This window comes from Caretta caretta, chromosome 3 (assembly GCF_965140235.1).
Source record: "Caretta caretta isolate rCarCar2 chromosome 3, rCarCar1.hap1, whole genome shotgun sequence".
Classification (NCBI taxonomy): domain Eukaryota; kingdom Metazoa; phylum Chordata; order Testudines; family Cheloniidae; genus Caretta; species Caretta caretta.
Genome location: NC_134208.1, coordinates 118167433 through 118181390, shown reverse-complemented (window position 1 = coordinate 118181390; position 13958 = coordinate 118167433). Strand labels below are relative to the sequence as shown.

Below are 13958 nucleotides of genomic sequence, written 5' to 3'. Positions count from 1 at the left end.
TCTTTCTCCCAGTATTTCCTGATGCTGAAACTGAAGAGCAGGATGAGAGACCTATTTTTGACCTTCGCGGCCTCAACAAATTAATCAAGTACATGAGATTCCACAATGGCCATTCTATTGGCTATCCTTCCCGTGCTGTCTCAGAACAACTGGTACGCTGCTTTGGATCTTCAGGATGCTTATGTTCATGTGGTAATTCTATGGAGCCACAGGAGGTTTCTCTGTTTTGTGGTAGGAGAATGTTACTTTCTGTATATGGTTTTCCCGTTTGGGGTCTCTTCTTCCCCTCGAGTCTTCACCAAATGCATGGTGGTGATCATGGCATATTTCAGGAGAAAGGGAATCTTCAATTTCCTGTACCTCGATGACTGGTTACTGATGGGTGGCTCCAGAGAGGAGGTTCTAGCCCACATCGACACCACATAGTGTTTGCTTGACCGTCTGGGACTCATTTTAAACACCACAAAGTCAACCTTGGTTCTACTCAAGAAATCAAGTTAGATTTTATGAGGTCGAGGGTGTTCCTGCCAGCCAACTGCTTCCAAGCATTTCAATGGCTCTGACTCAGTCTAAAGCCTCAGCCCTCCATGACAGTCCGCTTGTGTCTGAGCCTGTTGGGTCACGTGTCCGCTTGCATGCAAGTGGTCCAGTTTGTCAGGCTGTGCCTTCGCCCTCTTCAGATGTGGCTCAGGATGGTTTATTGTCCTGCTTTGCATAGCCTGGATAGGTTGGTTCGCTGTCTTTCAGTAGTCCTAGATTCCTTGTGCTGGTGGGAGTCCCCACACCATGTGTGCTAAGGAGTCTCCTTCACTCGGCCATTGCCAACCAAGTCAGTGGTTCCCTTCTGGATGTGGGGAGGAAGGGATGGACATCTGGACTCATTGAGGGTGCAGGGTCTGTGGTCAGGATAGGAAGCCTCACTCCATAACATGTTGGAACTTTTGGGCCATCTACAATACATGTTGTGACTTCCAGGACCACATCAGAAACTCAGTGGTTCACATACTCACCGACGAAACCATCGCGATGTAATATGTGAACAAACAAGGGGAAGTGCATTCCGTGTTACTCTTCCTCTAGGGATCAACTTGTGACAATTTTGTATTGAAGACATCACTACGGTAGCAGTCCACTTGTTGGGGGTGCAAAGTTGTTGTCTTGTGGACCACCTCAGCAGGGTTTTTTCCCTAAGTCATGAGTGGTCTCTGAAGGAGAGTGTCTTCCAGGTCATCTTTGCAACATGGGGCATCCCCGCGATCTACCTGTTTGTGAGAAGGGAAAACAGAAAGTGACTAGTATTCTGCTCTTGACGGGGCCTCAGCAGAGGCACTCTCACAAATATCTTCCACTGCAGCTGGTGGTCAACTCTTCTGTACACCATTACACCTATTCTGATCATTCCTCAGGTCCATCCTCCAGCTTAAGGTGGACTGGGCCAAGTTCATCCTTATTGCTCCAGCACAGCTGAGACAGTGCTGGTTCTCAGATCTCCTTGCTCTGTTATTCAACTTCCACACTGTCTCCATCCTCACCCTTGTCACTCAGAACCACAGCTGGACCCTGCATCCTGTGATCAGCTTCCTGCATATTGTGCAATGGCTGTGGCATGGATGAATGAAGAGGAAGAGCAGTGTTCGGAGGCTGTCCAACAAATCTACTCAAAAGTAGGAGGAAGTCCTGCACTCGGACGGCCTACTTAGTGAAATGGAAGAGGTTCTTGGTGTGGTCCTTGGCCCATAGAACTCAAACAATAGGGGCTTTCATCCAGGACTTCTTAGAGTACCCTGTGCTCAGTTCACTGAGAATGCATTTGGCAGCAATATCAGTGTTTCATCCCCCCTATTCAAGGGAATTTTTTTTTCTTCTAATGCCATGGTAATGAGATTTCTGAAGGGCTTCTCCACTTGCGTCCTTTGGTTCAAGAGCCAATTCCCTTGTTGGACCTAAACATGGTTCATTCGGCGCTGATGGGCTCTCCATTTGAGCCCCTTGCACCCTACCCACTTCCCCTCCTGTCTCAGAAAACTGTGTTCCCGTTAGCCTTTGCTTCGGCAAGAAGGATGTGAGAGTCGCAGGCCCTAATAGCGGAGTTGCCTTATGCTCAGTTCTTGAAGGGCAAGGTAACGTTGTGACCACACCCAAAGTTTTTTTATCTAAGATGGTCTCTTTCATCTAAATCAGCCGACGGTATTTACCTGTGTTTTTTCCCTAAACTGCACTCTTCCCCCGAGGAACAGCGCCTCCATAGTCTGGACATCAGGTGATGTCTAGCCTTTTATCTAGACAGGACTAAACCATTTTATGTCATATGCGCACCTCATGAAGGGGAAAATAGTTCTGCACAGACCATCTCTAGATTGATAATATCCTGTATCAAGACGGTCTGAGATGGCATCGGCTTTGCTTCGTCAGCAGATACGGGCTCTCTCCACGAGTGACATCGATAGCCTTCCTCAGTGACCATTTTCCAGACTGGACACTTGTAGGGCAGCCTAGTGGTCACTCATAGGTAGGTATGTTTACAGACCATTATGCTATTGTCACATCTTCCGGAGCAGATGCACACCTCAGAAGGGCAGTCCTGCGATCCCTATTTCAGTAGACTTCGAGCCCGCCTCCAGATTGGGGTACTGCTTGTGAGCCGCCTATGTAGATTACATGTTGGCATCTACTCGAAGAAGAAGAAGAAACGGTTACTTATGGTAACTGATTTTTCATGATGCAGATATATATTCCACAATCCTCCCTCTGTCCAATCTGCACCTGCATCTCCTCATGGGCTTTCAGTATGAAGGAACTGAGGGGGGTTGGGGTGGTGCTGCCTCACAGAGCCAGGCTTGGGGCCACAGTCATGAGGCTCAAGTCCCACCCCTTTATGGGTACTGCTAGGCAAGAGTGTCTGTCTCCAGCATGCTGGGTGCGCACTCACCTACATGGAATAGATGTTTGCATCACATCTCAAAAACTCAGTTACAGTAAGTAACCTTTTCTTGCTGTGGTATCACGAAGAAGGAGAGGTGATCTCTGTGGTAGTCAGAGATCAAACCATTTGTTGGCTTTCTAGATCAATCTGAAACTTCAGAGAAATCAACTGGTGCAGCTTTTATATTTATCCCTTTGGGAAATACAACCTGATAAATGAGCAAGCGCTTGGTGCACGAGCAACTTCCAAATGGGTTTCAAGGTGTAGCTTTATGTAAACTGGATACTAGTGATCTACCCACAAGGTGACAAAATAATGGACAGCTGTGGAAAGATCTTCATCGAAAATAAAGGATACAATCTCCTTGCTAGGGAAAGATTAAAACACTCCTTATAACCTCTGCTGCACTAGGAGGTTGTGAAACTGAGTAAGAGGTGGCAGGGCAAACCTTCCAAATAGTGGGGCAAAAATATTCCATGCTTTTCTTCCTCTACCCTAACAGTGTTACCTACATTGTCTGATATCTTGTACTCATCCATGCCCTTTAGACATAAAGTAAATTGTTCAACCATGCCAATGGGTTGAATGAAATTATATTTCTTCAGCATACTGAAGACATCCATCACTGTCCCTACATCAGCAATAACTTCTGTAGTCTCATATACACATTGAATAGTCTATTTCGACAGTGAGTTCCACAGTGTAAAATATGGTAACTCTCTGATTATAGGGTTGGCTTCTTCTGGTGGGTGGTAGGAGATGCTGGAGAAGATAATTTCAAAAATATCTTACAGGTATTATATTGCTTTAATTTCAGACCAGTCCTCCACCAACTACAACTCAGTCACCAGAAAGCACCATGGATACCTCGATGAAGAAAGAGAAGCCAGCCATCCTGGACCTCTATATACCTCCACCACCAGCTGTTCCATATTCTCCTCGGTATGCAGATAAGCATGCACTACTGAACAAAAAGTTCCTTTTTATCAGACTTCTCTATGCTGGCTTGCCTGCAAAACTCAGTGCAAATTATCTTGAGGAAATTGCAGATCTTGCAGATTTTCTCTGGGCTTAGTAAATGCATAAGCCACTAAGTACTTCTTATTGTTGGAGAAAACAATTGTGTACAGTTTTAGAAAATCACTGTGTGCTACATAGAGCAGAGTTGCCCAAAAAACTTTAATGGGTGTTATTCTGGCATGTGAAAAACCACTGAGTAGCAAAAATAGCCATACTTAATCCTTTTCATGACATACTTTTTTCCGATGTTCTGTTCTGATCAGCTTCAATAACTACTTGGAAGAATTTTATGATTGAACACAACCGGTTTTAAATTTGTTAGACCCAAAGAACCCTAAAACTCAGGAGTACTCTAGGCAGAGTAAAAGAATCAGTTGGCAGGCTGTATTTTTGTCTTTGAGGATCTCAATCCATAATAAAATTCAGACTTAGTCACATGAGGGGAGATAGAGAGAGAGAGAGATATCAGGTGGTTGAGATCATGCTAGCTTTAGGCTGTTCCCAAATCATTGGTGATCTGACCTACCTAGTCTCCCCTCCCATGGTAATACTCCTGAAAAGGTGCTGGGTGCTCAGCACTTCTGAAAGTCAGGTGACTTGTCCATAAATACGAAACATAAGTGTAAATAAATATGTATTTAGCAACCTAACTGAGATACTCAGGTTTTTAAAACATTGGTCTTCAGTGCTAAAATTTGTCAGACTAGATATGCTTTGACTAGCATTTTTAAACAGTTTTTACTATGAGGCTCTGCAGTGCTTTTAAAAAGCCCTTTTAAGGTTTTTTAGGACCAGAATAGCAAATCTAAGCCCAACTGTGTGCATCTTGAATAAGTGTGTGTAGGGATAGAGTTGGAATTAGGGGGTGGGGGTTTATAAAACTTGGACACCCCTCCTGGACGGGGCAGGGAAAGGCAGTAGATAGTTGTATGTTGGTTTTGTTCCCTTAAGGAAGTAAACGTGGGAAGCTTTTGGCATCTGGAAGCAGGAGAGAGGGTGCCCACTTCCTTTTATATTTTGTATCCTGTTGTCATTTCTCTCCTCCCACCCTTAGTGTGAAGAGAACCATGGGCATTTGCCCAGCCTGTCTCAGTTGCCTCTTGCATATGGTGGTGACATAGCTGAGCTCTCTGTAGGCTAGACACTCGCTTCAGTTCTGTGTGGCTCTGATCTGAATTCCCATAGATATGACTGTACATGTGTCTCTTGGGCCCCGTAGAGGCCTGGATAGGCCTGGAATTATATGAGTGAGGATGGGGGGGGCCCTAAGGTGCATATATACTCAGAGCCTGCTGTCCGTCTCATGCTGGTTGCCAGCTCCTTCAAATAATCATATTATAGTGGGTGTAAAAAGTGGGTCAGATCACGGTTGTGGGGTGGTGTGTGTGTGTTTTTTTTAGAATTAAACAGATGCTTCTGGTTTTCATGAACATATGGTCACTCTAGGAAGGGAAGTTCATACAGAAACCACCCTCGAACATGTGAAAATCTAATTGGAGTATTTTTTTTTTTTTTTATAATTAAAAACTCTAAGAGAATCATACTTTGGTAAATGGGCAGGAAAGGTGATATACTCCCATTGGCTAATATCATTTGTAATGACTGAAATGCCAAACCTCCCAAATAGGGATATGCACCCAAAACTGAAAAAAAAATTAAGAACATCATTATTTTAACCAGCACTTTTCCCTTCAAAGAATTTTTAATGCATTCACTAGAGAACCACAGTATCCAAAGTACTTTGCAACCCCGAGGGCCGCATCGGGGTTGCAAAACTATATGGAGGGCCAGGTAGGGAAGGCTGTGCTTCCCCAAACAGCCTGGCCCCCACCCCCTATCTGCCCCATCCCACGCCCTGACTGCCCCCCTCAGAATCCCTGACCCATCCAAGTCCCCGCTCCTTGTCCCCTGACTGCCCCCTCCTGGGACCCTCGCCCCCTAACTGCCCCCCGGGACCCCAACCTCTTTCCAACCCCCCCCCTTCTCCCTGTCCCCTGACTGCCCCAACCCCTATCCACACCCCTGAGAGGCCCCCTGGGACTCCTATGCCTATCCAACCCCGCCGCTCCCTGGCTCCTGACTGCTGCCCTGGGACTCCCCGCCCCCTTACCATGCCGGAGCCAGCCACACTGCTGTGCTGGCGGCGTGGCGCAGCACGCTCAGGCTGCGGGGGAGGGGGGACACTGGCGGAGGGGCCGGGGACTAGCCTCCCCGGCCAGGAGCTCAGGGGATGGGCAGGATGGTCCCTCGGGCCTGATGTGGCACGCGGGCCGTAGTTTGCCCACCTCTGAGCTAGAATGCTCATTCTGGGCTCATGACTGCAGTATAAAATACCTTTCACATTGCTAATTGAGGCAAATGTCCTTTCAGGGATGAGAAGGAGTGTCTCGTTTATGGAGGAGGTAATAAACCTAAGCAGCCATTACCTGGCTCCAAGGGCGCAGAGTCTCCTAATTCTTTCCTCGATCAGGAAAGCCGAAGGCGAAGGTTTACTATTGCGGATTCTGATCAGTTGCCTGGATATCCCATGGAAGCAAATATACTGCCAACAAAGATGAGAGAAAAAACACAGTCTTATGGTGAGTTCATGCCTCTTTTTATTGTTGCTATTCAAGATTTAAATGCTTGGGTGGGTGTGGATTTTTTGTGAGAGAATGAGAACTGCTCGCTGAATTTTAAAGGTAATCTGAGGAAAACATAAACAACAGAATTCTAAGTTTGAATCCACTTATTCATTTCACTAAAAATTAAACCCTGTTGTTCATTACTTTAATGACTGGCATCAAAGCCCAGCTGGATGAGATCAGATTTTGGTTTACCGTTTGTGCATCGGTTGTAACTTTTGGTGGTCAGTTATAGTAGAGTTGGAGATAAGCATTTTGTGTGGCTGTCAGATCTCCTCATAATGCTTCCTTGTTTTAAAAGCAAAAATTATCTTGAAATAATTTGTTCCCACAACACTGTGATGAGATAAATGGAGATGAGATAATGTTCTCCTAAACTTAACAGTACATTCCTCTTATAACCTTCTCCATGTTGCCCTTAGGAAAACCTCGTCCTCTGTCAATGCCTGCAGATGGGAGCTGGCTGGGAGCTGCAGATCCTTTCTTGAGGCCCCGAGCACAAGGAAGAAAAGGCAAGACTATTAAAACAAACAAAAACTTCCTTCAATCAGGAGATGAATTGGGAGGAATAAAATCTTAAATTTAGGAATAAAGGATTGCTGTTTGCAGATCAGATGTTCAGCGCCGATGTCACTGTTTTATGCTTTAAGTATTAATAACACGAGGCAGTGGTTGGACAACTCAGGCTTAGTTTGCATTGAGACCAAAACCTTTGTTGTTCTGTCTTGCAGTTGACTTAAGCATCTGAGATGGGTTGGACTGATTAGGGCAGATCTGTACTTGTATATGATTCTGCTTTCTACTAATGGCTGTTCCATTTCCCACATACCCTTCGCGTCCCTCCCACATCTGTCCCGTGAATGTTGAGGACTAAGCTGTTTCTTGATCAGAGCTTTTATGTTTGTTCAATCTGTAGTAGGGGCTGGTTTTGAAGCAAGCTAGAAGCAGAGCTTTCCAGGAATTATCCCCACTACAACTATTGCTAGTGTCCAGCACTAGAAGCTTGACGTTCTTAGAAAGTGGTTGGGATGAGAGGCACGATTTAGCCAAGTGATTGCAGGGAGAGGAGACCAGGCGAAAGGAAAAGGAGAGAAAACCAGGAATGCTATAGACAATGCTTATCTCACGAGAGACAGTGCATCATTGTCAGACAGACAAGAAGCACTTCCTCCAGAAGTGCCAATTCAAGCTTCAGCAAACGTCAAGGTAAGAAATCCAAAACAAAATTGGGTCATCAGGACTCTTCTAAAATTTTGGACCCAGGTTTTTTGTTGCTAATGGGACATGGTCCCATTTGAACAATTTTTTTTTTTTTAAATGAAGCCAGGAGAAAATCAAATTTCTTTTAACATGTACTCATGCTGGCAAAACTGATTTGCGATTATGCATGAGCACTTGACCTGCTTGGCAATTGGGAGGTCAATTAGGAGGTGAGGGATCCTAAAGCAGCATGCACAGAATGGCAGAGAAACTTAGTATGATGGTGTTGGATACTAGCTTTCTGGTTCATATTGTTTCTCTGAAGTTCAGGTACTGTAGTGATGGGGTTGTATAAGAACCTGTGCAGAATAGGAAAGCAGACAGGATGACTATTGTTACGTGTTCTTGAAGTCAGTTACAGAAGACTATGTGCATTTCCAAGAAAGGTCATTGCAATATAGAGAAGCTCCTTTGAGGTTTGCAAAATGCTGAAAACTGACTAATTAGCCAATCCAACAGAATGATCAGCAGGTGGCAGGGCTGCTTTTTGTTTAGATTTTAGGAGGTTTTTAAATGTACCTGAACTGTTAGTACAATATAAATGTGCAATCAGAAATAAAGAGCTTAAATTTATATTTTCAAAAGACTTGATTTCCAGTGTCCAGACAGAATATTGTGGCTTTAAGAGGGTTACAGCGAGTCAGGAGTAGGTGTATGTTCAACTTGTCGTTCAACAGTATGAAAACAATGTTTTCAGTCACCGAACATGCATCATCATGGTTTTCACTCACGTGAAATGTTGCTTTACAGCAGGTTTGCCGTGTTTGAGTCTTCCAATTAACCTCCAAACACTGTTCCGTGCTTATGAATTTTATTTTGTTTTGGGTATTGAATAACCTTGCCACACTTTTATTGGCTAAGTGTGCGCAGATAGGGCAGGTGGTTGGATGCCAGCACTCCTAGGTTCTGTCACTGACTTCATGGTCTAAACATGGGAAAGTCACTTGAAACCTCCATGGACTGCAATTTACCCATCTGTAAAATGCAAATAATAATTATTCACCTCATAAGCACGCTTTTTGTGCCTTAATTGGTATTTGTATCATGCCTTGAGATCCTCTCAATAGGTATAAAAAAGCAAGATGGTTACTTAATAATGAATTGTAGAGGCAAAAACTACAAAGATTTCCACCTTCTGTTTTACTGCAGGTGAAGATGTCCTCTGCAGGTACTTCAGTAATGAGAGGATACCCCCAATCATTGAAGAAAGTTCCTCCTCGCAGCAGCATTTTGCAAGGCCAGTGGCTGACAGGCAGTTAGTGAGGGGCGCAGACTACATTAGAGGCAGCAGGTGCTTTGTGAATACAGATCTTCATAACAGTGCAACCATCCCTTTCCAGGAGGAAGGAGCTAAAAAACTCTCTGTTACATCACCCACAAAATCTTCCTCCACAGAGCCCTCACTACTGGTCAGTTGGATCACAAGACTTAAACTGTTGACTCACTGATTGTTTAATGGAATGTGTTCTCATCTTCTGTTACCAAGTGCCTTTGTTTCTCAGTCAGACTTCTTGCTTTTCAGCTACAGTATTACATAGTGACTGATATGTTGATCTATTCCTGGAGAGTTGTACACACCTCCCCTTTTTTGAGTGTGATTTTTGATGGCTCTAATGTACTGGAACAGAGAGGATTGGATAACGTGAGATGGAAGTGGGATAAAGGTCTAGTTTCTTTTTCCTGCCCCAAAGTTGAGGGAATTCATTCCTCTGGAAACAAGTAAGGCTCCAGTGAATCAGAGGTCACATCTGATCTGAAATCCGTATGACCTGTGCAGAAGCAATCGTTGCATTACAATGAGGTCCAGTGGCACTTCATTTGCTAAAATGCTCTGATGCTGCGCAACCTACTGGGTTGCCGAAAACGTAGGGCTCAGCGAAAATCCAGAGCTATTCTCCTGACCAGAAAGGCAAGAGGGGAAACATCTATTTTGTATAATAATGTGGGGTTGTGGCAAGTACTGCTGCAGCTTTAACTTTGTAAGGAATAAAGGTAGCTTCTTCTCTGTGATAACCAGAGAACTGTGTTAGGAATATATTAAACCTGGTTTATAATCCAGTTATTGAGATCTCAGTACAGGCAAACTAGTGTTCTCTGACTTGCTGCAGTGCTCATCCATAAAGATGTGGATTGCTACAACATGACAAGGAAGTGCATCTCTAGAGGTGGTAAAAGAAATGATTTTTTTCCTTCATTGTTTAAGAATGATTTGCTGTTAACCAAAGTATCCATATAAAAACAAACCCTGCTGGTTTTATGGAACCTCTACAGTGGTTCAGTTTTTGAATGGATAGATCTGTGTTTTCAGAAAGAAAAATATGCTGTGATACATTACAGTAGTAAGACACCTGGCTATTTTTAAATGTAGCTCCAGTTTTTCACCTTTAAAAGTCTCAAGCAGCATCTGGTTTTTGGGAAGGGGGAAAAAGCTTGTAAAATTATGGTTATTAAAGAATCTTTGTTTAAAACTGAATGTACAAGAGGTTGTTAGTATGCAAAAAAGTGTTTAATTTAAGTGTTAAATATAGCTGTATATTTTTTTTATTCTTAACCAGATGTAGTTTGTACATTCCTATCTACAGCACTGTGCACTAATTAACCAGTGCCAAAAAACAAATACTGTCATGTTCTCCATTCCATCAACTGCCAAATGCTGCACTGGGTGATCTTGCAGTAATGACAGTCTCCTGTGTTCCATCTACATTAAAGAAAAGAAAAACACTTTAACAGTTTTTAAAGTCTTTGTCTGTACTGTGGATTTTAGCATGTTGGGGCACTGCCCTGACTATGTTATGACATAGCACGGTTTTGCCTATGTGACCAAGCTGGTGTTACGAAAATGTTATGGAACTCTGTTATGGCCCTCTGGAGACCAGGTGGTTAAATTCAGCTCTCTGGTAAGCTAGTAAGTCAGAGTGATTTGTGACTTCAATGGTGACTTGTACCAGGGTGGAATTTGTCCCTAGAGCTGTAACCCCATTCTGTAACACGGTTATAACACAGTTTGGCCCCATCTTCATAGACATGACCGTACCACATTATAATAGTGAGGGCACTACGGCACTACTCTCCTCCAGCATGACAGAATTGGTAGTGCAGACAAGGCCAACTGAGTTCCATCTGCGTGGATGGGGCGGAGCCGAGTGCAGAAACTGCTCTGGTATAAATAGGTCTAGGCAATGTACGCTGTGTGTCAGAAGCCACTTACAACATAGTCCAGCCCTGTGCACACAGGCTAGGCTGGCTGCTGTTGAACTGTGGTCCAATTCAACAACTGCTGTTAAATTCAGTGTAATTCATAGTATACAAGTTCTGCTTGCCTTTGATAGGCTTAAAGGTGTCTGTAGAAGCACACATTTGCGAACAGGGTTGTACATGTGTTCAGATGGGTGGAATCAGAGATATGTACTGCTTTTTGCCTCCCGAGAACACTTGACCCCTCCTGCGTCTAGTAGTGGTAGCTCATCCAGTCTGATTCTCTGGAAGCCACACTCAGTCTAACAAGAATAGTGAGAAAAGCTTGCTCTAATTTAGTCAAAGTAGTTTAAAACTTCGGTAGTCATTACAGCTTAATCTACACTGGCTTTAAATTGTGCTTGAGAATGGTTCTTAACCCTAGTTTGGATCTTAAGTTTAGTTTACTCTGTTGCAGCTTTTGTGCTGATCTGATATGGCCAGTTAGCATCCCTATATTTTGAACACTATTACAACAGTCTTTGGTCACTTCCACACCTGTCCGACAAACCATGTTAGAAATCTAAAAATCTGTCTCCCAGCTATTCCCTCTTCCTTCTCTCTGCCTTTTCTTTAAAGTTAGGCTGCAAAGCAAAACTAAACTTTTGATCTTGCCCTTTACTACAAATAAAACATAGCTTCAGACTTTTTAATAAAAACAAATGATATTGCAAGGCTCTTACTTCTTTCTCTTTGTTGGAGGAACCCAAGAGTGATGTCTCTCACCTCTGTAGTGGCATTGCTCATTCCCTCCAGTTGAGAGGTGCTGTGACGCTGATTCTAGGGGACAGATTTTTAAAGCTATTTAGGTGTCTGCAGATGCAGATAGACATTTAATAGGTTTTCACAAGTGCCTAGGTGCCCTAATTCCCATTTATTTCAATTTTAACCTCGCTTTACTTCAATGGGAGTTTAGTGCCTAGGCATTTCTGAAAATCCCACTAGCCCCATCTACATATGTCTGCACCTAACTACCTTAAAATATGGCCCTTGCTCTTAAATTTTTTTTCATAAACATCATGAAATGTAAGGCCAGAAGGGACCATTAGATCATCTAGTCTGACTACCTGTATTATCACAGGCCATTGTGTATATGTGTACACTACAATTAAAAACCTGCGGTTGGCTTCTGCCAGCTGACTCCGAGTATGTCTACACTACCCACTGGATCCGCAGGCAGCGATCGATCCAGCAGGGGTCAATTTATCACTTCTTGTCTAGAAGCGATAAATTGATCCCCGAGCACTCTCCCGTTGATTCCTGTACTCCGCCGCTGCGAGAGGCGCAGGCAGAGTCAACAGGGGAGCGGCAGCAGTCGACTCACCGCGGTGAAGACACCATGGTAAGTCGATCTAAGTATGTCAACTTCAACTACATGAATCATGTAGCTGAAGTCAATGTACTTAGATAGATTTCCCCCCCCAAGTGTAGACCAGGGCTCAGGCTTATGGGCTCAGGCTAAGGGGCTGTTAATTGCAGCGTGTTCAGGCTTGGGCTGGAGCCCGGGTTCTAGGATCTTGCAAGGTGGAAGAGTCCCAGAGCTTGGGCTGCAGCCTGAGGCCAAATGCCGACACCACAATTAAACAGCCCCTTAGCCCGAACCTTGCTGTGAGTGTGTAATTGCAGTGTAGACATACCCTAAACTTCACCCAGATGCCCTTTGTTGACTCCAGTGACATTAGATCAATGCATTTCAGTCCTCGGGAGAGGCAGAGGACAGGTGTGACTGAAGTGCCACTAATGGCAGAAGCCTCTGCAATGGCAGAGAGATGAGATTAGGTGGGATATATCCAGACAATCCTAGCAGGACCTATGCTGCAGAGGAAGGTGAAAAACGCTACCTCAGCCAACCACCTGAGAGGATTCTCTGAAACTTTCGGAGCGACTATCTTGAACGTCATTGAACAGTAAAAGGTACAAGCAAATTTATTTTTGATTTACAGTTCACCTTGGAGAAATATCTGGCTTCTTTCAAAGTCCTGCCATCAATTACTGTGATTTTGGAGCGCAGGTTGATATTTTTTGTACTTTGGCAATTCCTGATTTTTGGCTGGGTTGGAAACTACTGTGAGAAGTAGTCACTCTTTTTGTATTGCTGCTTCCATTGGAAACCAAAATACTACGAGAGCCTGATCTCGCAAGATTTCTAGCCCAAAGTACATAATAAGTCCCCACACCCTGGAGGCTTGCCCATCACTAATAATTTAGCTGGCCATTGTAGACACAGTGCGTGCCCCTCCGCCCAAACCCACCCCAACAAATTTTCAAATGTCAAATAATGTACATGGTACCCAAGAAATGCAATCAAAACAGCACTGCGAGGAGGCTCAACAACATCTAAACCAGAGGTAGTCCATTATTTTTTGGTCAAGGTATATTCAAGGTCCACGCTCCAGAGAAAATAATTTAAAAAACCAACAGTAGTAGTAATAAGCCAATAAAAAGATTTGAGGGTTTGTTCAAAAGTGTCTGGCGGTCCAGGTTTGGCCCTTTGACTACCTCTGATCAAAGCTGTGTCTGAGACGGATACTTTTAACAGCTAATATCATGGTCCTACTAAAGACACTGAATTTATGGCATATTACAACAACCTATAACCCACTAACCCCCCTTTTTCTGTCCTATGACCACAGAGGTGTTAATGGGCCACTTCACCTTGAATGGTCCCATTAAAACATGCTAACTACTTATGCTGAACTATTTGTTCAACCTTGTATTTAGCGGAGACACTTTTTTAGGTTTGGTGTACACCACAGACTTACATCGGTATAACTACATCCCCGAGGGGTGTGAAAAATCCACATCCCTGAGCAACAGTTATACCCACCTCACCCCCGGTGTAGAGAATGCTATGTCAAAGGGAGGGCTTCTCTCATCGACACAGCTGCTCCCTCTTT

At 44.0% G+C, this 13958-nt stretch overlaps 1 protein-coding gene across 5 annotated transcripts in view; it reads left to right on the top strand.

The window, feature by feature from the left end:
* The window catches only part of CNKSR3 (CNKSR family member 3), a 101892-nt gene extending 91333 nt beyond the window's left edge, over nt 1–10559 (top strand). For all 5 annotated transcript variants that reach the window (XM_048844184.2, XM_048844185.2, XM_048844187.2 and 2 more), the window contains 4 exons: nt 3741–3865; nt 6314–6522; nt 6990–7079; nt 8977–10559. In XM_048844184.2, coding sequence (XP_048700141.1) covers nt 3741–3865; nt 6314–6522; nt 6990–7079; nt 8977–9275 — 723 coding nt within the window. In that variant the 3' untranslated portion in view covers nt 9276–10559. The remainder of the gene's footprint in view (nt 1–3740; nt 3866–6313; nt 6523–6989; nt 7080–8976) is intronic.
* Nucleotides 10560–13958: the final 3399 nt, after the last annotated feature.